The sequence below is a fragment of the Centruroides vittatus genome, unplaced genomic scaffold, assembly GCF_030686945.1.
Source record: "Centruroides vittatus isolate TY-2023 unplaced genomic scaffold, ASM3068694v2 contig_349, whole genome shotgun sequence".
Lineage (NCBI taxonomy): Eukaryota > Metazoa > Arthropoda > Arachnida > Scorpiones > Buthidae > Centruroides > Centruroides vittatus.
In genome coordinates this window covers 1,543,802-1,571,504 of record NW_027122172.1, presented here as the reverse complement: position 1 = coordinate 1,571,504, position 27,703 = coordinate 1,543,802, and the positions used below count along the sequence as shown (strand labels likewise).

Sequence of the window (27,703 nt, the reverse complement as noted above, 5' to 3'; positions counted from 1 at the left end):
GTCCGGATAATCGAGGTTCTACTGTAATTGAAAGTATTTTATTTTGCAATTGTCACCCTAAAAAAAAGAAATCGGAAAGGAACGAAATATGAAATAAATTGCACCCAGTATATAAGTCATGTCTCATCAAATTATCTAAATTGCAATTTTTCTGATAATTAATTATTATTGTTAGCCATCCATCCATCCATCCATCCATCCATCTCACATTCCTATTGCAGTCTTGCAAATACATATTTAGATAAACACAGCTTAAACTGTAGTAAATCCAGAACAAAATTTAATTTAATATTGAAAATATTCTGACTGAAGCATTGGAGATTTACGAAGATCAAATTAAGGGCAGATGCATAAATTACGTAGAAAAAATCTTTTGTACACCTGGCAACATTTCTTACAATAAGCCTGCGTCATCCAATATTTGGTAATGGCATTCTGAATAGAATGTGCATTGTAGTTACTTATTTGTAATATTTAGGTTATGTAGTAATAGCTATTTTGTCAACAAACTCCTCTAAGTTTAAAAATTTTGTAATGCATTCTTTTGTGCATTTCATTAACATAAACTGACCTGATAATGATCAGTTTTGATCGAAAATGTTAGTCAGAATATTTTCAATATTAAATTAAATTTTCATTGTAGTTTACTAAGGTTCATGCTATACATATTCAGGTATCAGCAGAGGTGTTTTTATATGATGGTGAAAACCATATTGAAATTTATCTTTAATTCATGATGTACGGGTACAATATCTTCAGAAATTTTATTACTACAAACTTTAGCAATATTACAACTGACTTTTACTTGATGCTAAGGTAATTAGTTAATTGCCTGTCATCTTTAGTTGAAATACACGTATCTCAACTTATGCTCTGTTTTACGTAATTAATAATAATAATTTAAAAATAATAATATGTTAAGAAATTAAAAATAATTTAATATCCAGTTACTAAAAATTTCTATTTACAAACTGTAGAAAGTTAATAAACACTCATTGATCTGGAAAGTAGCATTATCTATTCAACTAAGCTGTTACATCTGTCTATCAAAAGAACTGTTGTTCAAATGTAAAATACTACATTCATCTATGAAAATTTTCTCTTATAATCAGTAATAAATCATTTATTTATCATTCTATTAAAATAAGTATTTTGTATCCTGATGATAAAAATATGAAAATTTTTTCACTATTCTTTTACTCTTTTCATTGTTTTTCTATTTCTGACATATTATATCTTATATTTAAATTACTACTATCTGCAGATTGCTGTGATTAAGAATACATTAATTATGTTCATTATATACTATATCTTGTACTCAGTAACACAAAAAACCTTTCACACTTTGTTTCTAGCAATTAAATAACTAAATACAGACGTTTTTGGCCGTTTTGAATGGCCTTCTTCAGGTACAATATATCTTGTATATTTTGGATTTTAGTTATTGATATTAATAAATTATCACAATATGTATATTTCAATGCATTTGATTTGATTTATGAATTTTTTTTATATCCGAATATTTTATTTCTTAACATTTTAATCATTGTAATATAAATTTTATTAAAATTTTAGGTTCGTAATCCAGATGTTTCTTGGAGAGATGCAAAACGAACTTTGAGAAAAGATCATCGTTGGGAAATGGTAGAATCTTTAGTACGAGAAGAAAGAGAGAAACTTTTTGATAAGCACATTGAAGGATTAAATAAGAAAAAGAAGGAAAAATTTCGTGAATTACTAGATGAAACACACAGCATTACTTTAACTTCATCTTGGAAGGAGGTATTTCTTAAATTTTGCTTCTAAATCAATATAAAAGAAAAGTTGTTTAATACAGACATATTATGCAGAATGTTTCTTGGTTTTTAATACCCAAACACTTCATTGTGTGTGTGTGTGTGTGTGTGTGTGTGTGTGTGTGTGTGTGTGTGTGTGTGTGTGTGTGTGTAAAACAGCCGGGATCTCGGGATCCCGGCTGTTTTTTTTAACCCAGGAAATTCTTCTCATCCCGGGAAATCCCGCAAATTTCTTAAAAGTTCACTTTTTTCTTATTTTGTGTCAAAGTTGAAAAAATTTTGCAAATAGTAAGTATAATTAACCCATAAGCTATCAGAACACATTTGTATTTATTAATTTTAAGCCTACTTATTAGTTTTTTAAATTTTTGCTCATTATGACATCTCACACATTGTCAATAATCAATATGTATTTGTGACAGGACTCTGAAAATTCTTTACTTGTCAGAACCTGTAATATCTGGAATAATTGTGCTGATGCTGTCTTAATTTTAACTATATTCAGTAGCTTCAATAACTGCATTATGCCAGGTTGTGCAAATTGGGGAAGAATAGAAATGAGTACGAAGTCTGCAAGTATGAAATTTTTCGTCATAAACCCGATTATTAAAGCTAAACGAACTGCCGAATTATCGGGTTATGAGCTCGATGCCTCTTTTTAAAGCAGCCAAGGTAGACAAATCAAGAATAATTGAGAGCAAATGAAGTACTGCAATGCATCTCAAAAACAAACTAGAAATCTTCTTCAATGCTACAGGTGAAAAACACGTAACATTTGTTTTCTCTTAAATGCATTAAAGACGATTCCACCCACATCTATCGAATTGGAAAGGGCATTTTCGGTAGTGGGACTTTTCATTATTAAAATAATAACCAGATTGAGTGATCGGAGTATTGACCATCTTTGGTTTTCAAAATCTTAATACATGTTTTATTTAAAAAACGAAAATTACCTTCTAAGTTAGAAGTTTGATCTAAGTTCATTTTTCTTTAAATTTTCAACTCAATTCAAAGACATTTTTTTTGTAAGCAGTTTCCAACAAACTTTAATAAATTTTTTCTATTTGTGAAAATTTTTACAAAGTTCAAAGGTAATTTTAATATATATTTTACAGAGCATTATTAATACGATTTTGGAGGTTGCAGAACGTATTAAATTACAGTAGAGTATCGATTATCCGAACACTGATCAACCGAAACATCGGTTAACTGAAAGCGTTCCAGTCGGACTGTGTCAGGACGTGTGTCATGCTGAATCAAACATTTTTGAGACTAGGTTAACTTCTAAAGTATAATTTTTTTGTTTTTATATTTTTCAATATATTTATTTTGTTTGTACAAAATAAAGAAATAATTTTTAACAATACAATAGCCATGATTATTATTATAAAAATTTTCGTTAGGCTTAACATCCACGAAAATTCAATGCAAAACAACATGCAGCAGAGAAAAATATCAACATGGGATATATTAATATACTAATATACTATAATAATAATGTATTTTCCGATCAACCCTAGTCCTTAATTGATTCGAATAATCGGTGCTCTACTGTACTTTTAAAAATGAAAAATAATTATATCATTTGATTTCAAGATATTTTTTATATCTTAAAAATAATTAATTATATTCTGGGATTTCGAGAAACAGTTCACTTTTTTCCTGAAATCCCGGGACAAGCAAAATACCAGGAAATGAGAAACCATAGTGTATATATATCTGAATATAGTGGTTTTTAGTTGAAGTTTATGTAGGAAAAATATATTTACATTTCAAAAACTGGATACATTTTTTCACAGAACAGTATGTGCCAAAACTTTCAAATACAACTAGTAGTATGTCAGAATATGTACATGTTTTGAAAAGCGTGTGTCTTAGATTAAAGTAAATATACCATATTTACTTGCATCTAAGACATGCCTTAATTTCTATATTCTCACTCAGATTGTTTTTAAAAAATAGACAACTAGAGACAAATTTATGCCAACAGAATCAGTTCTATTAACATAAAGTTGTTCAGTATTTATGAGGTGCATTCAAGTTATAATAACACCTCCGATATTTTTTCTCAGGACTGGAAACAGATAGAAACATGCAGTTTGTTTTAAAATATGCGTGACAGAGATGGCAGAACTGTATGGCACATAGAACTCTAGCGGTACCGGCGAGAGTGCGGACTGTTTTTGATACTTAAAATGGCGACATTTTCATTACAAGAACAGCGTGTAATCATTCGTTTTCTCCATTTGAGTGGTTGACACCGATTGAAATTCATCGCCAGTTGAGCAAGATATGTGGTGATGGTGTCACGGATGTGTCTAATGTGCATTTGTGGGTGCGATGGTTCAAGGAAGGCAGAACGTCGTGCGACAACAAACCAAGACAATCTTGGCCTTGCACCAGCTGGTCTGACGATATGATCGAGTGAGTGGAGAAAGTTGTTTTGGAGGATCGCCGAATGAGTGTGGAACACATCACCTCTAAAGTTGGCATTTCCGTAGGATCTGTGCACACAATCCTGCACAAAGATCTGAAAATGCAAAAAGTGTCTTCCAGGTGGGGTGCCACAAATGCTGACGGATGACCACAAGGCTGCGGACGTGGCATGTTGTCAGGCAATGTTGACACCATCACATGTTTCACTTAACTGGCGATGAATTTCAATCGGTGTCACACCACTCAAATGAAGAAAACAAATGATTACATGCTGTTCTTGTATTGAAAAGTCACCTTGTATTGCACATTAGAGCAAGTTATATATCACTGTCTTCTGTGGTATCAAAGTCAGAAATCTCTTTACTTTTCATTCTCGGCTTTTGTGAATAAACACTGGATTTGATGCTCATATCTTTTTACTTACAATCATCCTCAATATCATTTGTAGCATCAGAAAGGCAATATTTCTTGAAAAAGTGATGTAGAAGTTATTCTATGATTTTTATTCAAGTAGTTACGATATTACTATAATAAACAATTGATGTCTTGGAATTATAATGCACAGGTAACCCTTGTTTTATGATGATTTACAATGTTTTGAGACCAAAAGGCAAAAAATATTTATATCTTTTACATAAACAAAAGATCTAGAATACATCCTTTCAGTCATAGAGACCACAGATGAACTCTGTGAGACTAACCATGACTGGAACAAAATGCAAAAGTAAAAAAAAGGACCATAATACTATACATTGGTTCTTGTAGGAAATCTGTACAGTTAACACTAAATACTTTACACAGGAAAAGGAAAGATCCTCAACCAGTTATTATAATATAACCAAGGACCAAATAATCAAATTGTTCTGTACATTTCTGTTTGGTTATTTTTATGTATTATATTTAATTGATTTAATGTAATTTTTGAAAAGGGCTTAGAATATAACTCGTTGACTTATATTGTATAATTAGATTCATTTTATGACAATTCCATCCAGAATGTAACAATAGCTATCTGTAATATAGTATGAATTTAAATACCATATTTACTTGCATATATGTGGTATGATCCAAAAGTTCGGGGAATGCAGTAATCTACGACAACAAAAGCATGTATTTGAAGTTACAGCGTATGAAATGGATTCTACCAAACCATTTCTACGTGTTCAGGTTAATTTTACCCATGTCATGTGATTAAACCGCGAGCGCTGCTGTTTTTTTTCCGGAGATAGTTACCTTTGTCCTGCGACGTAATCAAAGTGGAGTTTCAAGAACAACCTCCAACATTTCGACTTCACCGTGACCTTTTACCGTAGAATCACCGTACACCTTTCTTAGCAATTTTAAAATCTCCATAGGTGTTTTACCTAAACGCTGACAAAATTTAATGTTGGAGGTTGTTCTTGAAACTCCACTTTGATTACGTCGCAGGACAAAGGTAACTATCTCCGGAAAAAACAGCAGCGCTTGCAGTTTAATCACATGACATGGGTGAAATTAACCTGAACACGTAGAAATGGTTTGGTAGAATCCATTTCATACACTGTAACTTCAAATACATGCTTTTGTTGTCGTAGATTACTGCATTCCCCAAACTTTTGGATCGTACCATGTATAAGATGAAGTTTTTATTCATTTTTCACTGCTTCAAAAACCTAGGTCATCCTATATGTGCGAGCAAAGAATTCTTTTTGTTTTTGCAATAATTTTTTGAACCATGTATTTGCATTTTTTACCAGATTCTCACCTTCTGGTGTTTAAAAACAAAAGTATTTTATCTGGGTCATTTGAATCATTCCTGTGTATTGTCAGGAGTAAAGATGAATAGCAATAGGAAAAGCAAAGCTTTTGAATTGAATTCCAAGATTACATGGGAGCCTGATACTAGTTTTAATTCATTCCCACGTGAAAACAAGTGGTTATTTGGAAATCAGAATTTGTAGAAACTCATGAGTGTAATCGACGAAGAGTGAATTCGACCGTTAAGAATTGGCAAAAAGGTTTCCTATTGTCGGCTTTACATGAACAAATTATGTTGTCAATTTTACAAGATTTTTCCGTGAAGTTTAAAATGCCAGTAATTTTTGTGAAACAATGTGTGCATTTACGTGCATTTGATATTTTACTTGAGATTAAACAAAATAAAATTAGAATTGTATTAATAAATCTAATTTTCTTTATTTTAATCTTTAAAGTCACACTTTGTCCTATATGGAAATAAATACAGTATATAGTAGCCCTCATTATATTTCTCATTTGGATGTATTGCACATTTTTGGTTTTCCAAATATAAAAGTGCTTTAGCCAATAATTTAAAAAAATTGAAACCTATTGTTACATAACTCTGGATACATTCTATTTCGAAGTTAAGACAATGAAGAAAATATACACATTTTCAAGTCTATGTTTAATCCATTTTCACCAACCAATACAACATAACAATATGTAAATGAAATTGAAATACTCGGAACCACCACTAGAGGGTCAGATCAGTTATAAATATGTTAAGGACTTGATGGTATGGTAAGAAGATTATACTTCCGTTTTTAATGTGAAAACGTCGGATCCTCCATAGAAAGGCTGACGTTGATATCGTTTTAACTATGTGAATTTTCTACTTACTGTTTGTCTTTTCGTGAAGTTTTTCTTCATGTGTTTTTAGCTGTTACTTCTGTGGTTGGTGAAAATGGATTAAACATAGACTTGAAAATGTGTATATTTTCTTCATTGTCTTAACTTCGAAAATTGAAACCATTGAATTTCTACTGGCAAAGAAATATTACCTTATTCCAATCAGAGAACATAAAACTGGCATTGTATTGATATATTGTTTATTTGCTTTGTTTTTCAACATGTATGATATAATGGGGGGTACTGTATTTATAATTAAATGTCTGCAAGTAAAACTTTTAAAGCATACATAACAACACATTGGAATTTGCAAAATGAAATGTTAGATTAAAACTTATTTTGAATAAAACACTTATATTTGTGAATTTCACTTTCATGTGGTTCTGTGAGATAGCTGTGACAATTTAAAATAATCTCCCATTTTCCAAATTGCCAATAGAATAAGAAGGATTCCTGTTGGTTACTGTCAGTGTACAGAGTATAAATTTACTTATTAGCAATTTTAAGTAAAAGTATGACAAATTATATGCAGATGGTTGTTTCAGCCTTATGGAAATATTCTTAATACCTGATACTCAGGAAAACCTCTTCCTCCCCCATCTCTATACTTCCCTTGGTTTCTGGCTATAGTCCAACATCAAATTTTCCATTGCAAAAGGGCTCATAGACAATTTTGGTTTAGTTTCTACCATTCATCATTGCCAGCTTTCCATAATCTGTCTAATGTTTAGTATCAACAATTTTTAGGGGCTTTTTTTAGTAGCCCAAAGTCACAGAAATCCACGGACACTTCATTGGATGATTTAGCAGTTATATCAGAAAAGGGTGTTGACTTTATCCCTTCTTTCATCATCATGAGAAATGCTAGGGTAGAAAGTGAGATATTACTTTATGCTTTGTCATGATAGACCATACATTTGAAGTCTCCATACCATACAGAAATAGAATTTCATGCTTAAACACGGGTCCAGTACTTTACTTTGATAGTAATTAGAGTTGACTTTGATTTTTGAACCAACTCTTCACAGTTTTAGTTTGCCATTACAGCAGAAACTGTAGTGACCATAAAACCTTCATTGAAATTTTTCTTGCATTCACTGAACCCAAGTTGAAATGTGTTTCTGATCATTGGTTGTAGTATATCATTTGAATTTTGTTCATGTCAGACAAGTAGGTCTACTGCATGCTTTGTTGAAACTTATGGCAAACTTTAATTTCTCACCTGCCAGGTGCTTTTCATAGTTTTCTACAGTTGATCTCTCTCTCTCTCTCCAATATAGCATTCTGTGATGGATCAGGGATTTGTATTTCTTTTGTAACCTTAGATTTTTGGAAATTGGGCAATTAACTGTTGATACCAAAATCTTTACTTTCTTTGCAATGTCTCTCTGGGTGCTGAGGTTTGTCCCTTTACTAAGGCCTTTATGTTCTTCACTAAAGCCGGCATCTGACTTCAAGCAGGCTACAGTTTTTGGGTGTCATGGTTCCCCAAATTTTTACCTTCTCTAAATTTTATTTTTCCTGTGACAACACGAAGGACTCCTTTCTTTGAAATGTCAAAAGTTTTTATGTTGCACTTTTTAATTATTTCAGTAAAGTTATATCCCTCTTTGGAAAGGGAAATAATGTATCCCTCAAACCAGCTATCAATTTTCAGCAGCATAGTTTGAAGTAATAATAACTATTATATGATTTCTTACTTAGCATACAATCCTTCATCCTTTTACTTTCAGTACCCAATAATTGGCTCGAACATTAAGAAAGGCACAAATTTGAATTCATTTCTATAAGGCTAAAACATCCCTCTGTATTCCATATAATACTGGAAGTAGATTGTTGGTTCATTATAGATTAGTCTATTGTTTTATTAAGATATAAAATTTTATTTTTATTCAAGAAGTCAATTCATTTTTACTTAGGCTAATTATTTTTATAAGAACTATTTTCCTAATACATCAAAAATAGAATGTAGAAAATTCTGGAAGGTCATTCCAAAATGGGATTCAAAATCCCACTCTAGGTCAGAAGTCTAGACAATAGCTCAAAAATAAAGCTTAGTTCACACTGAGCACGATTCACTGGCAAAAGTGAATAACACGTCGGACATGACATCGTTTCCAGTGAATTTTACCATTTCGTGAATCGCTTTGAAGTTCGGAACCGCCGAGCTTTTTTGCTAGCAAAAAAATTTTACCACCAATTGTATTCCCACTAGTTGTCACATGGTTCTTGTTGTTTTCAAGATGGTTATGGAAACTTTCTCATGCAATAGAGTAAATGTTGTAATTATGGATTTTTAATATTACTCTCACCCAGCATTGTTTTCTTTTTGACATATCTTTTTTTCCTCAATAAATAAACAAGCGTGGTTGACGACAGAATATCGGAAGTGGCTATTTTGTTTTTCTAGGTGACGTTTTCTCTTGCTTGCAAATGATTGGCTCCTTAAAATTTGCAATCGCCTTTTGTTTTTGGTTGTATTGGTCAATTTTGCTAAGCGAAATAAAACTTGCTTTTTGCTTTTATCATTTGCTTTCGTTATTCACTCAGTGTGAACTAAGCTTAACTTTGCAGTATAGGCTTAAGTTTTGCTAAGGATATAGGTTTTTGTTATATAAATGTGTTCTTGAAACTTTTATGGAAGATTATTTGCATACAAGTGTTGTAACCATCCAATAAGATTTCCTGTGTTATTACTGGATATATCTTTATGTATTGTACAGGTACTCCTCACTTTACGACCTATCTGCTTAACGACCACTCGCACTTACGACCAATCGAGTTTCGACCTGCAATTCGGGGAATTCCCTTTCTCAGCTTGAGTGTCGGTTAATGGCAAATGGTGACATGCGTACTATAATAGGCTTGCGCATACTATAAGTCTTATAGTACTATAATAGGCTAATAGCGTACTATAATAGTCTTTTTATGAATAAATTTGAAGTTTGTTGCATAATTTGTATAATTTTACAACAATCCTATATTCCCAGTGCAAGTTCCTCGCTTATCGACGTAGTCGTCGGAACGGAACTCGGTCGTAAAGTGAGGAGTACCCGTACTGTACATCACAGGTCATTATCCATCCATAACACAATTTTATCCAATTACAGAAAATTTACTATATTTTTCAGGCACTGCTAGGTACTAGTTAGTTGTAATATAAATAAGATTTAATAAATTAGCATGTAATAAATTTGCATTTTAAAAAATTATCTGAATTTTTAATAAAAATAAAATATTGATTTGAGCCCAATACATATATAATTTTTTCAGATAAAAAAGATAATACGTGACGATCCTCGTTATTCAAAATTTTCATCAAATGATCGGAAATGCGAGAGAGAATTTAAAGACTATTTAAAAGATAAAATGGTTGCTGCAAAAGCAGATTTCCGCGAATTATTAAAAGAAACAAAAATGATTACATATAAGTAAGTATGATTTTTTTCCTTGAATACACTGTAATTAATTGTAAATTTTGTATGTGTGTGTTGGTGTAAGTATAACAAAGCTATATAAAATTTATACTCCATAATATATCAACCAGAAGAAAACCAATAGATCACTTATCAAACCACTTCAACATATGTAGTAATAACATACATACTAATTTGAAACTTTGAAATTAGGAATTTCAATAAAAATTATTCATTCTTTGGTTTTAGATAAGCTTATTTAAAATTTCAATATACCATTAAAACATTTTTTCAATTGGCTATACCTACATACATATTTTTAGATAATAGATAAAATGAATAATATCAACATTGTCATTAAAAAAAGTGTAATATCTAAAGAAGTTTGTGTACTCATAAGTATCAAACCTAACAATATTTTCATTACTAGCTATGATATTTGCTGAGTTATAAACTAATTCTATTCTATTCTTGTGGCATTTTCTTCTTGGAAAGTTGCAGCTGACAAATCATTTTTCTCCATCTCTCCATAATGAGCATTCCTGAAATCAGTTTCTAACCAATCCTTGATGTTATTCCTCCATCTCTTCCTGGGTCTTCCTCTTTGCCCTTTTCTCTCTACCATTTCCTCTATCACTGTCTTCATTAATTGGCCTGAATATTCTCTGGTCAAATGTTCAGCAAATGCAGATTTTCTTTGCTTAATCTGGTCATAAAAGAACTAATTTAGGAAATCAATTAACCCTTTTCCTCCGACATGTTGTTTATGTTTATTTTGTGATCCCTCCTAAGGCAATATAGGTCCGTCAGGCGATATTATTTTAAAAATTCACCAAAAATCAAATTATCATTATATCTATATGAAAAAAATCACATACATTTATTAATATCTTTAGTTTTAAATATGATATTTTTCAATACATTTTATAAGAAATATATATTAGATATATATATATATATATATATATATATATAAGAACTGATGCATAAACTTGATAATTTGTAACTTTTTGTGAAAATTAACATTGCCTAGTTACCTAGTTGTTTGCTGGCACTGAGCCAGACAGATGTAGAATATTGTTTTGTACAATTTGATATAGCACTTATGCATGTACGCTTATCCATTGTATGTTAATTTCACAATGGATTAACGTACATGCATAAGTGAAATTGTTTGAAATCACATTTGTTTGAGATCAAAATTTTATTCTGCTATCAACTAATATACTTTATTCACTTTATATAAAACGAGATTATATTTTTTTGTAATAAATATTTTCGATTACCAGTAGCGATACATGTAACATTTGCTGATATTTCCAATTAAAATAAAAAATATATAAAATATCAGAACCGAACATTTATAACACGTTGACTTATTATAGCTAAATAAACTTATTATAGTAATATTATTGCGTGAATATGCTAAAAATAAAATTAAAAAATTACCAGAAAAAATAAGGAAAAAAAGCATTAATTAAAATTTTTAAATTTAAGTCGACAAAACACCACCTGGACAAAAATATGTGAAACAGACAATAGACAAGACGATGCCATCAAGTGCTGACATCTGTCAATAGATTTTACAAAAATCGATATTTACCAGAGTAACGACGAATCGCTACCCTTGAAGTTTTGCTTAACAATCCAGGGTACCGATCGATCGGTACTTTCGTGGGCAAAGGGTTAAAGTACTACTTTATTTGTGATCCTCTCTGTCCAGCTAATTTATCTATCTTTCTTGGGCACCATACTTTTGCTGAATTTATTTTGTTTTTCATTTCCTTCATGGCAGACCAAGACTTGCATCCATGAGTCATTACACTCCATACCATTATCTTAAGAATTTTTAATTTGACATTTCTGTTTAGGTTTCTGTTTTAGTTCAAGACTTCTGTTTGTTAATATGTGAGAAATTTGGAAGAAACTTGATTTTACTTTGAATATTCAATATAAAGTAATTATTAAATACTAATGTATAGTCAAACTTCAACTTAGTTTTACCATTTGTTCATCTCCGAATCTCAGATTCTCACTTAACGTGTTTGATAATTTATTGGAAACTACAATGTTTCGTGAAATTGCATAACAACACTAATATTACTGTAGGCTAATTGATATTTAAAAATAGTTCCTAAAGCATATTTCTAGTCACAAAAAAATTATCTAAACACTTCTAATATTAAATATTGAAATAAATGTATTTATTGCTCACATTTAAGAATAGTTAATGAAAACGAGCATAATGATAATTTATCAAATTTTTTATCAGTCGATTAGTGACTGTAGTTGTAGTGGTGCTGAATGGTATGAAATGAACACTTAATCCTCATCACCAGTGACTAATAAAAAATAAATGCTTGCAAAGCAAAAATGGTAAGGAGTACTGCCTATCACCACATGGTTCAAAAAACAAACAATTGGCAATTCCAACAAACTAAAGAGAGTGTCACTTTAATTTACACAGCAAAATCAACAGAACATGTTTGTTTATATTGATATTAACAACATGCTAATAAATCATTCAAATTTGAAAAAAGTGAATGTATGATGTAGTGATTCTCAAACATTGTGCTGAGGCATACTGGTGTGCACAAGATAATTAAAAGTGAGAAGAAACTAATTTGTAAAAAAAGTATACTTTGCTAAATATATCATAAATGTTATAAAAGATTTATTACATCCACAATACAGTAATAGCAAGGTTAGTCCAAGAAGGTAGCTGTTATTACAGTACACAATTATTTATAATTTAAATAGCTGTGTACTATGATAACTCCTACCCTTTAGGCCTCACCTCGCTGTTAGTTTATTGTGGATGCATTAATATATTTATAATTTAAAATACAATAAGGTATTTTTAATTTTAACACAAAATGAGCCAGAAAATTTTTTTCACATTTTACAGTGTGGCACAATCTGAAAAATTCTGAGAACTTTTGGTATAATGAAATGAGTGCAAATTATATAGATTTCAAGAAAATAATCTAGTTAATATGGTTCTTATTAGATTATGCTTGCAACCTCCAGCTTTCAATTCCCACCTCTCAGAAATTCTATTTTACTGTTTATAAAGAAAATTCAATAATAATAATTGTAAATGAGTTGTATTGAATTGTAAATATACTTACTTTTTTTCTCAACATCATTTCATCATAATGATAAGTGTATGAGTTTATCACCAAATCACATGATTTTCACTCTTAGTGTTGTTTGCAAAATCATACATTAGGGTTCACAGATACTGAAGAGTTCTCAATTTAATTTTTATGTGGAAGATCTGGTCACAAGTATTTATTGGGCTTTGCAATATTGAATTTTGACTGCGGTTATGATTAAAAAAATTAATTAAAGGAAGTATTTCTAATTTTTTTTTTGGGAACATTTTGTAACAACTCCCAAAGAAAAAAAAAGATAAACAACAAACATTGGTAATACAACAGTTAAGTCACGATAAAATTGTTGACTGGTTAATTCTCTCGTATTAGGGGGAAAAAATGCATCAAAATATGTACAGTAGAGCATCGTTTATCCGAATCAATCGGGGACCGGGGTCGTTCGGATAACCGATTATGTACGAAAAAATATATTAACCCATCCCGTGTTGAAATTTTTCTCCGTCGCGTGTCGCTTCGTGTTGAATTTTTGTCAATTTTAAGCCTAACGAAAATTTTTATAATAATAATAATCGAGGCTATCGTATCGTTAAAAATTATTTCTTTATTTTGTACAAACAAAATAAATATATTGAAAAATATAAAAACAAAAAATCATCAAATTATATTTTTTTATGGTTTTATTGACTGTTGTGTCAAAACAATTAATTTCTATTAACTGTAAATTTAATTACTTATCTTGCTTTAATGCTTTCAGTATTGACTAATCTCAAAATACTTCTATATATCTATGAAGTACAGAATTTGATTTTTTTTCCTTAAAATGTAATACTTTATTTGTTAAAAAATATTATTATTTATTTGAATTGTGATGATAATATCACTTTTTTAGATCAAAAAAGATGATTGAAGAAACTGATCATCTACAAGATATTGAAAAAATACTACAGGTATGTGCAAGTTAGAAAGACAGTATAAAAATGATTTAACATATATAATTTTCTCACAAATATTCGTCTTAAATTTGTCTTTCAGAATGATAAACGATATCTAGTTTTAGAATGTATAGCAGACGAAAGGAAAAAACTTTTAATGTCTTATATAGACGATCTAGATCACAGGGGGCCGCCGCCGCCGCCCACGGCCTCGGAACCTTCTAGGCGTTCGACTAAATAGTTTTTACATTTAATAAATTAGCGTCACGTGTCTAAAATCGGAACCGTTCCGTCTGTCGACGTCCCATCCGGAACAATAGCGTACGTCTAGAATAGTAATAGTTTAATTTTTGTGTGATACGTGGCTTTTATTGTCTCTTATATGTTTATATCATTCAATCATTTTACAATATCTTTGTCTTCATTCCAGTTATGTTTATGAAGGAAATTTACAAATAAATGTCACAAAACAGTTTTGTTTGAATTTATTTGAAAAACAGTATATTTGTAAATGTCTTTTGTACAGATTGACATCTGTATGAACTTATATGTATTATAGGTACAATTTAACTAAATTGGTCGAAAACATTGAAAGTTGTGCATTCCACATAATGCGTAAATGAAAATTGGTTCTATATATATTCTGTATGCATTTGTATGGAAATAAAGAATGATTGAAGTACAATATTTTTAGTAAAAACAACGGTAAGTTTAAAAGCTAAAAATTATTTTAACTTTAAATCCAAGTTTTTTGATTTATTATATTCATTACGTAAATATCTACCAATAGTAATGTTTGTTGCTTAATATAATAGTTTTTTTTCCTGTTAATAATCTAATCATAAAGTTTATATCAAAATTTAATGAAAAATTATTTTGCATATTATAATATCAAATTTTCACATCAGCAGGATAAAAAACATTATTGAAGTATTGAGTTGAATAGTCTTGTGGAAGGATACATTTTAATATATATAACAAATTTGTACCTACATAAGATTATAAACAATGTTTACATGTTTTCATCATTTTTTGATGCAAAAAACACCAGTTGTAGTAATTATCTCAATTTAATATTAGTTTGTTTAATTTTTTTATTTAGCATACTGGTTTTACCTACGATGCAAATATTAGTTATAAGAAATATATTTGCTTTACGGACGTTTCTAAATGTCACAAAATATTTGTATAAATTAATGTGAAGAAGAATGCAAAATAAACAACTATACATTGATAAATACAATGCTTATGTTTTGGATGTGTGAATGTAGGTAAAATATCAACAAAACAGATTGTGAACAATAAAAAATGTATCATTTTTGAACCAAAACAGTATAAGACTCGTCGGTCGGCGGACCGCTAACGGTCCGTGAGCCGTCGTCGTTTTTAACTAACTTTGTTTTTTCCGTCCAGATAAAATAACTCGATTTTCACCTATTTTCCAATCCAGTTGAAACTTTGCATACACATAAAATAATAACAACTGGTCAAAATAAAAACATATTTATTATTTTAGCCAGATTTTAAAGTTTTTGTTTTTACCTTTTTTTATTTGCCAATTTTTCTATATTTTTGCTAGTTTCACCTTTAGTTTTACAGCTTTATTTATTTCACTAATGTTTTTTAAATACTCAGTTATTCCAGCTTTCAGTTTTACCATTATTAAGTATCAAGGACTTATGAGGGAAAATGGCCCAAAATGCATTTCCTTTTATGAAAAATAGATTTTATTTTCTGTGTTATAAGTTCTCTATAGCAATTTTGTGCTTGTATGCAACCTCAAAACATTGTAACTCAATTTTCATCTTATTTTCCAATTAAATGTTAAACCAAGAAGAATTTTGATAGTTCGGTGTTCTGTATATAATACTAAAAAGTAGAAAATAAAAAAATTAAAGAAATTCTTTATTCACATAAATATACTAAAAAGTAAAAAATAAATTTTTTCAGCCTTTGTGGTATTCTTGGTATTATGCAAAGTACAAGAGTAGGACACTCGTGAAAAGCCATAAAAAATATTTTTAGATACGAGTGCCCGTGCATTTATTTTTGGTCTCGTAATACCATGAAAGCTGAAAAAAATTATTTTTTACTTTTAGTCCATCTATGTGAACAAAAGCATTTCTTTAAGTTTGCATTTTGAAATAAAAATATGAGGGTGGTTTTTTTCAACCTCTGATGGTCCATAAAACAAAGACCTCCATCCAGCTGTCAATACAAGCTACTTGTATCGATGGCCGGAAGGAGGGGGAGAGGCGGTTAAGGTGTCGTCTTATTGCTCCGGAAGACCGGGGGTCGAAAATATTGCGAATTTTCCGGGGAGTCCGCCGTCCGGCCGACCCACGACGGGATTTAAAAACATCCCCTTTGTGTCCACGAGGAGGTGAGAATTTTAAAAAAGGTGCAGTGTATTAATTACTCTGTTGTTATTAATGGCAATAACGAATCGGGAATAAACATTTGCTATGAAATTTTCGGAAATTTTTAGTTTGTACAATAATCGTGAAATTCTAATTTTATTAATTGGGATCGTAAGGATTGTGACTCTCCCGGCCGAAGAAAGAAGCTGGAAAATCATAGCTTTAGTATTCTAGGACAAGTATGGTGTCATTTTGATAAAATATCTGCCAAAAAGTCAGAGGATCAACGTGGGGAAATTGGAGTGCTCTTTCTTCAAGACATAACTCCTATCAGCTCAGAATTATACAGAAAATCAAGGATTTGAGTTGTTGAATCTCTCAGTGTATTTACTGGACTTCACACTGTTGGATTATCATCTCTTTCTAGTATTATAACCCCCAAAGTGAATCAGAAGCACCGAGTAGAAAACTGGATTTACTTCTGGTTTTCTTGATGCATAACCTTTTTTTCTAGTGAATCAGTTTCAGAATACAAAGCTATGTGAAAATAATAAATTATCAGTTATTCGGTCATACCATATAATTAATTCAAAAGTGAAGTTATGCTCGTTCATTATTAGATAACCCGTATAAGTGTGAAGAACTTTACGTCTGGCGTTTTCAAACGATGCAATGCTCGACAGATTACGGTAAAAGTCAAAAACAATAATAATAATAATAATAAAATATTCAAAAAACTTAAAATGGAAAATCGTCGCCAGAGGGACCAAGTCAACAAAATCTACATTTTCCGGCGCATTTTTTGAGTGGATAAAGGCCCGAACTCCCGAACGGACGCGGATGTAAGAAAAGACGTCGTAAGATCCCATTTCCAATTTTTAAGAAATTATTTTTTATAATTTTAATTGGATTAACCCTGTTTTAATTAAAGAACATTTTTTAATATTGGATGGCCGAGTAGCCTATAAAGAAAGGTCCGGTCATCTAAAGAAAAATTGTTCTAGAACAAAAGAAAAAATGGAGATCGTCTAGGAAAGTAAAAAATGTTTCCAGAGCGACTATGTCTTAATTTATTAAACAAAAATTTAACATCCGACGAACTTCAAAAAAAAAAAAACTTATTATTAAAACTTAAACTGAAGTTAGTACTACAAAATATTTACATAAGACAATTTTGAAAATGAGGTCTTGCAGCTATGCACTTCTGTCAACGTTCATACCACTTAGTAAAACAGTCTTACAAGTTGCAACCATACTGCATTATCAAGAGTGCAATCATCACAGCATCTTTCATCTTCCTCCTCTGTTGATTTGAATCTTAAACCCGTCGGTAAAGCTTTCATTTTAACAAAAACATGAAAGTTTGAGAGAGCGAGGGCCAGTGAGTAAGGAGACTACGAAAGTACAGATATTTGGTGTTTTGCCACGGACTTACCGGACGGTTGCCTCGGCGAAGAATACGGCATTCCGTTTACCGCGGATGCGACCGAAAATGCCGACGTGGGGCTTCTCGTTAACGGGTTAACCGTCGGGAATAAACCGACGGCTCCTAAAGAGAAAGTCGGAGTACGACGGCGTCGCGTGGGTCCGGCATTACCGGTAGTCCTTCTTGCCTATGCTTAATGGAATCACACATTGGAGATTTCAAAGATAGTTGTCATTTTAAAGTTTTTAGTTTCCTCTTATTTTTTTTTGCTTTTAGGGATTTTTTCTTTCTTTCTTTCTCTCATAGGAGAACAGTTGGACAAAAGTCTAAGAAAGGTTCGGGAGTTTGTTTTTACTTTAACTATAAAACACTTATTACTTGCACATTTTGCAGAGTCATGCCAGACAGGTGTTGCATTGCAACTTGTTTGGGGAACTACAAACACGGTTAGTGTTACCACCTTTTCAAAATGGCTGACCCAGACATTTTAAAATTAGGATATACTTAGAAATAAAAAATTGGGTTTTTTTTATTGTGAGTAGGAAATAAATATTTTTGTGGTTGACTACGACACTATACTTAAGGAACTAAAAATCACGAATAAACCAGCGTTTGTGGCACGGCTTTATGGAACGGGTGCCACAAACACCGTTTATACGTGATTTTGAGTTCCATAAGTATAGTGTTATAAGAATAGTCTAACCACAGGATGCCGTACGACAATTCGTTTAAAATTAGCAATTATGGCATTCGTGGAAATTGGTCCACTCGCTCGTGTGCCAAACTTCCATTCGTGCCATAATTGCCTATATTACAAACTAATTGCATAATATACTGTTTTTATTAGAAGATAAATACGTACACGACGTATAATTAAAGTAATATAATAATCACGTGCCGCACATCCAAAAATAATTAATAACGGTCCGACGTCGATATTAATTGCAAAAATAATAAACAACAACAAACGTCAACATTAATAATATTAAGTTAGCAAAAGATACGTCGTATCCGATACAATATACAGTTTTAAAATTTCTATATTTATATTAACACGAGTAATGGATACATATTAATAAACTATATGAAAATAATTGAGAAAAATAACATAAAAATAAATATTACATTATTTTTTATTTACCACCCGAAAAGCGTATTTTTGGTTGCTGCTAGCTGCTCATAAAAGTTTTTGTTTATTATTATTTCTTCGTAAAAATTTATATAAATTTATTTTGTTTTGTATTGTACAGTACTTTAAAAAAGTGCACGAAAATTTCGAGAATTTTCTTCCTTTTCTGACTTTTAAGAGGACTAAAAATTAAGACAACTCTAAAACATTTATAAAAAACGAAGTAGAATTATCTCAAAAAGGTCAAAAAACCAAACAAGTATATAGAGAGAAAAAAGGTTTTTTAATTACTTAATGTTCTCCTAAATGCATTTCGCCTTCTTGTCGGCGGGGTTTTCCTAAGTACAAAACCACACAAACGATGCACAACCACCAAGTTCGGTTTCCGTCTCCTACTGGTTGTTTACAATCGTCGTACCCCACGAGATTTACCCGGCATTCCGCCGGCAACACGCCATTATTTAAATTGAGGGTATTATCTTGCGCGACGATTGTAAAATGTTCTTTAAATTTTCTTTTTATACAGTTTTTTTTCTTTATATATTATTTTAACATTATTAGTATCGATATTACAGTTATTAGTGTTACGATGTAAAAATGTCGGTGAAGTGTTAACCTTGAGTTTAATTGCAGCCAGATATTCGGATAGTCGAACTTTTAACTTTCGTTTTGTTTCTCCCACGTAGAAGCTTGGGTTTTTACACGCGCGTTGCAGTTTGTATGCCACTCCTTCTTCCGACGGATCTTTCCGATACTTTAATCCGAAAACTCGACTTAACGGTAACAATTAGAAATGTCTGGGACGATGAAGTCATTAGTTACTGACCGGTTAGTTTGAATAGAATGGTACTAATGTGCACCTTCGGGCAATATTCGATTGTTCCGACCGTTTAGCTCGCCCTTGATTTCGACCTTAATGACGATTCTTATGCCGAGGCCACGAGAGATTTTACTCCGAACGCATTCTTCGGAAAACTGGCAGAATTCATTTCTACGATTGGTAAATCGTAAAAAGTGGCTAATTTTTGTGTGTTATCTACTTTTAGGCCACGACTTCACTAGCGCAAAAACGGCCGTAAAAGCTTTTAATCACGTGACCTATTTGCGTTTGCGCTCGGATTGCGGTAGAGGTCCGGCTAGCGAAGCTTTTAAGGCGACGGTACCGTTAGGGTGCGACTATGCAGACGCGAAATTAGAGCGAGCGAGAGGTTGCGAGCGATTTAGTTTTCGCAAAGGAAAACCACGCACAGGCGAGATGCGAGAAATAATGCCGGCGAGAGCGAATTTCTGGTTCGCTCTCGCCAAGGGGGCACGCTTTTTTTAAACACCAAGAGGTGGAAAAAGTGAAAAAATTAGGTCGCGTGACTCGGCCCTTTTGGCCGCGAAGCCACGTGACGTAGGTGCATCTTTCGAGGGCTATATCTCGCGAAGGGTCACATACAGAGGTATAGTTCTTTTGACTTTTTTGCTCGGACAGGGGGTCGACAATTTGGGGCCCCGCCCCCTCATTCGGACCTAGAATGTTGCCAGTAAGTTGTTATTAAATTACATATTTACTAATAGTACAGCAGCTCCCGGTTATATCGTTTATTCGGCCCACCGTTTTTTGTCTTCGCCAACAGTGGGTAGATGCATCGGTTGTATCTCGTTTTATTGGTCTCCCTATATGCCCGACATAACGAAGGGCTGCTTGTAATTTAATAATAGCCAGGTCGAGGCCCGTTTTCGACGCAAAAATGTGTACATCGGACGTTCGGTGCCGCTTTCCCGTAAGCCTAGAAGTTTGACAATGGCGTTTGGAATGTCGAGCGTGATTTCACCGACGTTCCAAACGCCATTGTCAAACTTCTACGCTTACGGGAAGACGGCGCCGAACGTCCGACGTACACATTTTCGCGTCGAAAACTTCGGCCTCAACCTCGCTAATATTTGATCATTTATGTTTGTATCGTAAAAACTGTTGGTGTATTCATATATTTTGGGTATCCTGCATTTAAATTATTTAGTAGTGATATTTGTATGTAGATAGATAATGAACAATAACATAAGTGATAAAAAGTTAAAGAAATCTTTGTACCTAGATACTTATTTTTCAAAAAAATGATAAATAGCAATCTTCTATAATATATTAATTTTTATTCATATAAAAAGCTTCATTCAGATTACCAAGTCTGAAAAATAAATCTTTAGAATGAGTAAAAAATATATTCCCGTTCAATATATACAAGATGTTAATTTTGTATTCAACATGCTGTAAATTTAGTGGTAGAGCTGACGAGATGAGCATTTTTACAAAATAAATTAAGGTAAAATAATAATAATAATGAAGGAACCATCCGTCCGTTTCTTTTCGGCTTTCGATACCGTCGAAGAATGACCACAGTTCTTCGAGAGAGTACCACAAAACGTGGTTTGTCGTCGGTTGGCGATTGCCGTTTTAAACTTCTATTGTAAATATGTACAAAAATATCAATAAAGTTTCATTTACCGAACCATATTAACTACACCCAGTACTCATTCCAAAACATACACACAAGATGAATTTAGTGTGATAACTGTTGCCTACCACACAGGTGGGTCCAAATTTTCTATGGGGCATAGCTCTGCCAATTTTTGTTTCCGACACCGGGTCGCTTCGTAAAAATGCTTGTCTCGTCGACCACCCCTACTTCCACTTAAGTTTACGGCACAACTACGCAGATGCGGATTTAGTAGCGAGCCAGATAGTTCTCGCAAAGAAAAACGTGCACGAGCGAGAAATCTTGCCGGCGTAAGCGAATTTCTGGTTCTCGCACGTATCTAACGGGGTTTGATATTTATTGCATCTCGCCATTCTCGCACCCTTATACATTAAATTTTGATGGTCCATAACAGTTTATGTTCTTATGTATGAAATACGTGCACAACACGTAGATGGTTGCACGGAGCATAAATGCACGTACTGTAATATAAATATAAATATACAAGCGAGAGATTTTGTTTATAATACTGTGGGCTACACTCAACTATGGCTTCCATTTATGTGTGTAATTAACAATTAAAGCATAATTTTTACTACCTTTTTATCGAATTGGAGTGCCGTAGGGTGCCGATCCTGGTGTATAATAACGAATTAAAATACTGTAATCTAATTAGATAAAACAGCACACAATTATCAGAGAAATAAAATTATTTCAATGATTAATTTTTATTATCTGTACACAATATAAAAAACATGTAAAAGCATTCTACTCTGAATTTGCTCTAAGGAGAGCAAAGCTCTGCATTTTATTTTCACAAAAAATATTTAAGTAAATATTTTATATGGCGAGACAATTCTTTTCTTATGTACAATGTTGACTATATTTCATCTAAAAACATTTTACATGTTGTAATTTGTAACATGTACAAATTCTGTATGAATTGTAATAAACCAATAATAACATAGAATGCATATGAATTTGGCATGATATATTTCATATTAAAAATTAACATAATTTTTTTAATATATAAACTAATTATATGAAAAAACTATACACAAAAGTACGTATTTTTTCGACTTTCAAATTATGCTCCTTTGTCAAAATAATTATAATAAGAGAGCTAGGTTATTCATTTATGTGAAAATTGTGTAAACGAATTTCGTGCACGAAATTATCCGACTGCCGTTCCGCCGACGACCCCTGGCCGCGCATTTTTATGCTAGGATATCGTACAACTTTTACGGCACTGCAACGTTAACGAATCGCAAGGATGTAAAGGATTGGACTTTTTGAGAGATTTATCTCTCGTATTCATTATATGAGGTCTTGGTTTGTATGTAGTCATTGAATAGGACTTGAGACACGACTTTAATGCCAGTGGCAATGGGAGCTGTTCTATACTATACACCGTCGTCCTGGCTACTATTGCTCGACAGCACAGCTCGTGTAAGGATAATACTGTAAATGATTTATAAAAATGTATACGTAACAAATTATATAACATTAAATGTTAATTTAAACAAATTATATACAAATGTTATAATATTATACCTCTGTTGCTCCTCCACACCCTCTCCATGCCATTTCTCAATAAGGCCATGCGTGACAATTCGACAAATGATTCCGTGATGTTATAATTACAGAGTGGACTGACTTCTAGAAATACCATATTGTTTTTCCGAGCATAAATTTCTGCAACCGTCTCGCCGACTTGCCTCTTAAATGCGAGATGAAGTCTATTTCCAATTAAGATTTTTGGAATTCCAGGTGCATGCTGATAATAAAAATTGCACGATTTAATTACCCATTCAAATCAATCAAATAATTTTACACTGACTATCATAAAGTATTTGGACACTCGGTCGTCACCTCTTCAATGACCACCACTCAATACTTTGGTGGAAAATGTTCCCTGGAGGATGATCTATTATAACTAAAGGACTGATGCCAAGCAAACGAAACAGCCCCATACCATAACACCACCACCTCTGAACTTATCAGAATGCACAGTGCTCGTGGTTAACAGCTGTTCTCTGGGTAAATGCCATATCCACACATATCCATCTGATACCTGCAATCATCATTCCACAGGACCCATTTCTATTGGCCTACAGTCCAATTGCATAGATCCTTCGCCTGTTGTAGACAAGCAGCATGGTTTGATTTTATGATTAAAGGTTTATGTGCTCTACCATGATAGCCCATGACCTAGGCTGTTAGATTATTTTTGTTTTAGGCAGACCAACACTCCTGTGGCCATTTGGAACTCAGTAGATAGGTGCAATTTATCCACAGTTCACACTGCAGCATCATACAGTCGCCGGGTTGCCGTTCGGCCCAATCTGGAAATATTGGCACAACGTCACACCTTCTTCCACCAAGCTATATCACACATAATAATCTTAGGATTCTGTAGTGTCCTTGTGATATCAGAGAAACTTTCTACACTAATATAATTTTGTTTAAAATCCTACAATGTCCTTGCATGGCAGTGTGGCAGAAATTGCTGCATTCAGCATGATAAAGCATCCATAACACCAGCAGACATTGTTCAGTCTGGATATGGCCAATCTGTAGTTTCAGAGAGATGTCCAAATACTTTATGGTAATTAGTGTACAAAATTCAAATTAGTTGTTATATTAAATATTTAAACAATGCTTTTGCACGTAATAAATAAAATGTAAAATTTGAAAAAATAAATAAATAAATTCTGACTCCATTGTTTTAAATAAATTATCTTACTTAATTGTACTATAAGCAAGTAACGAAAATTTGAATTTTCATGTACTTGCTTATAGTACAATTAAGTAAGATGTAAAATTTGATAGAAAAAAATTAATTTCTTACTTCTTCAACTTCTTGAAGCCACCTATCAATTCCATCAAATGACCATTTGTTTGTAATATCATAAACTAAAATTATTCCCTGAAAATTTAAATTATATTTTAATAAATGTTATTCAGAATTCAAATGAACAAATATGAAAATTTAATTTTACTTATTTTTAATCAAAAATTAAATTAAATTATTGGACATAAACCATAATAATGATATAACAGAAATTTACAAAATCTGTTGAGAAATGCCAACAAATTAAAAAGCAATCCTATTCAAATTAGTATCTTTCAACTTTTCCAGCAAGAGGTTTTGTGCAATTTATATTGTAAATAATGTTTTTGGTTTATTTCGTAAACCTGCTTCGGGTTTAGCACTCCAAAATTCCAAGTGCATTTATATCTTAAATAAATCTCTCGCCGGAAAAGTGTGAAAAGTATCAATCTTACGAAGTAATCCTACCGCCAAGGCATTAATTCTACGACGACGGTTTCAAAAGAAACGTCAAAATGCCGAGCGATTTTTACCGAGTTTTTAAACACGGTTAAATTTCTTTAATACGACGTCGAATCCCGTCGATACGTTTGGAACTTTACTATTGACTTTTTATAAAGTTTGTATTATGCAATATCACGAAATGGAAAAATTGAAATTTTCACCCAGTTATTTTGCCGTTTTATCTAGTTTGGGTATGTTTAAAAAAATAAATGTGTTACTCCAAACACACACTTTATCGAGATACGACGGCTTAAATAAAAAATTAACGCTCGTTTTTTTCGTCGTCGTTAGAGTTAAAGCTACCGGATACGGAATTCCGACCCGTCCGCTAAATTGAATCCGGGAGCTGGATAGGATCTAAACAAATAAGTTCTTTTTAAACTTGTAAAGTTTTAAATAGAAATGGTTTGTTATTAATTTTAAAATTACAAACTAATATTGTAATTCCATTATTTTGTTATTTCTGTTATTAAAGCAATTAAAAATATGAACTATATGGTAAAACTGGGAGATTTTCAATTGAAAATTTGTAATCCTATTAAACTTCTAGTTTCCTTGCTGACTGAATGGTCAAGACAGTTAAGACATTTATTCTATCTTGAAAGACAGACCATTGTTTTTACATTTGCAATAAAAACTGTAATAAAAAATATGCTTACTTGAGCACCTCGTGAATATGATCTAATAATTGTAGAAAATCTTCCTTGACCAGATGTATCCCTAAATAAATATATGATAAAAATTATTATTATAAAGATTTATTAGAGAATTTTTATTCAAGCTTATCTAATTATAATTTTAAATTGATTATTATGAAAAACTTGCTCATAAACTCAAACTAAAAGCCTAAATTTTACAAGTTTCCATTAATAAATAATTAAGAATAAATAAAATTAATAAAATCAATAGAATCAAATATTTCATCCAAATTATATTAATATTAAATTATTATTACTATAATTATGTTATTGAGATGAAATACTTGTAGATAGCTACATTTTAAAATCAAATTCTTATTTGAATACATCTCAATAATTTTGTTCAATATATATTTACTGGAATTAAATTAATTTAATATTTTAAAACTTGCCAATAATTAAAAAATATCATAAATATACAAAAAAACTTTGTTTCATTTTTCTTTTCTGTCGTTTTAACACGCTACTGTGACAGTCCAAAAGGTTTCGGACCGTCGCCGGCGTGTCGAGACGACGGAAAAGAAAAACAAAAACAAAAACAAAGACTTTTGTATATTCGTGATATTTTTATATTTTTAAATTCAATATTTGCACAGTGCAAAGAGTAAGAAATGATCTTCACATAATAACAACAAAGTTTATTAAATAAATTAAGAATTAGCAGAATAATTAATGCAAATTTGAACAATATTTATAACAAATTTAACTTAACGAATAAGAACTCTTAAAACATTGCAACCAAAGAGCAGAATAATCTTAGTATCTGCATTCAATTTTCATTCAAATTAGCGATAATGGTAATTTGAATGAAAACTGGTAACATTGAAAAACTGAAATGGCTCAACCTCGTTGAAACTGTATAAAAAGTCCACCTAGTGGAATTTCCCCTTTCTCAAGATGTCATCTCTTGTCAATCTTGAGACATTAAAGTCCAATTAAGTGGTGTACAGTAGGGGACTTCATCTGGATGATATTCATTATCTGCTGATGGATCCAATATCTTCCAGTAAGAATGATAGCATAAACTTCATGAGTGACATTAGCATACTAACAAAGAACTTTATAGGGGCTGAAATAGTGATATGAGCTTTTCGGAATATCCTGGTCTGCAAATGGTCACGTAAATCCATACTACAACTCAATATCTGGAAATGGCAAATATGACGACGACGATTGTTCTGCCATCGCTTCTGATCAATTAATGTGTGCACTTAAGCCACGTATTGTGGGATTCCTTCAAGTAAGTGTATGCAGAACACGTAGAATAGTCTTCTGACATATCTGATGCTGGAGGTAACAGAACGTTCTCGCCGTCAAACACAGAGACGGGGACAGAAACGAATCCACGATATATAGATTCGGAGGTAGATAAGGTAGGATTTCGGCACGACGATATAAAACCCTACTTCCTAAAAGTGCCCCTGCAAGTTTTCTGGTAACAGGCAGTAACCAACAAGTCCCTATGGAAGGTTTGATGATAACTGATAGTAATGTGTAGGTAGCCAACAGCTCATTGGACTAAAACTAAAATTATCAGCAAGATGTCTGATACTCTTTGGGGTCAGTTTTAGCAGTAATGTTTATCCTGCTCATCCACAGTCAAAACAGAATGGGAATTCGATCAGCAGTTTGCCAAATATCTGTAGTTCGTGTTCAACAGGATGATGATGATGATGCCAATAGTCTCCTTGATGGTTTTTTATTTGGTCTTTGTTGATGAGACATAAGACCAAATAATGGAATTTTAACCGAACGTCGAGATGATGGAATGTTGCTTTTGTTTGTGCTCTGAGGAATCTTGTTTTTATGTGGTTTTTTGGTGATAAATCATGATGGAATTTGTATACAGTTTTTTCGGAAGACAGGACGGACGATAATTTGTCAAGTAGGACCTTTTAAATCGAACATTTGTGAAATACGGTCGAAAACGGTACTTTTTTCGATTATCCGGTATTTCCGCAATCCGG

At 32.0% G+C, this 27,703-nt stretch overlaps 2 protein-coding genes across 7 annotated transcripts in view; one reads left to right on the top strand and one right to left on the bottom strand.

The window, feature by feature from the left end:
- LOC136974407 (transcription elongation regulator 1-like) overlaps window positions 1-15,012 on the top strand; it is a 157,231-nt gene extending 142,219 nt beyond the window's left edge. For all 3 annotated transcript variants that reach the window (XM_067269277.1, XM_067269276.1, XM_067269275.1), the window contains 4 exons: window positions 1,576-1,782; window positions 10,134-10,291; window positions 14,285-14,342; window positions 14,428-15,012. In XM_067269277.1, the coding sequence (XP_067125378.1) occupies window positions 1,576-1,782; window positions 10,134-10,291; window positions 14,285-14,342; window positions 14,428-14,568 (564 nt within the window). In that variant the 3' untranslated portion in view covers window positions 14,569-15,012. The remainder of the gene's footprint in view (window positions 1-1,575; window positions 1,783-10,133; window positions 10,292-14,284; window positions 14,343-14,427) is intronic.
- Window positions 15,013-22,405: 7,393 nt separating this feature from the next.
- Window positions 22,406-27,703, bottom strand: part of Rab40 (RAS oncogene family member Rab40) — a 45,362-nt gene continuing 40,064 nt past the window's right edge. For all 4 annotated transcript variants that reach the window (XM_067269263.1, XM_067269262.1, XM_067269261.1 and 1 more), the window contains exons 5-8: window positions 25,698-25,758; window positions 24,553-24,630; window positions 23,256-23,478; window positions 22,406-23,162 (exon numbers count right to left, since the gene is read on the bottom strand). In XM_067269263.1, the coding sequence (XP_067125364.1) occupies window positions 22,924-23,162; window positions 23,256-23,478; window positions 24,553-24,630; window positions 25,698-25,758 (601 nt within the window). In that variant the 3' untranslated portion in view covers window positions 22,406-22,923. The remainder of the gene's footprint in view (window positions 23,163-23,255; window positions 23,479-24,552; window positions 24,631-25,697; window positions 25,759-27,703) is intronic.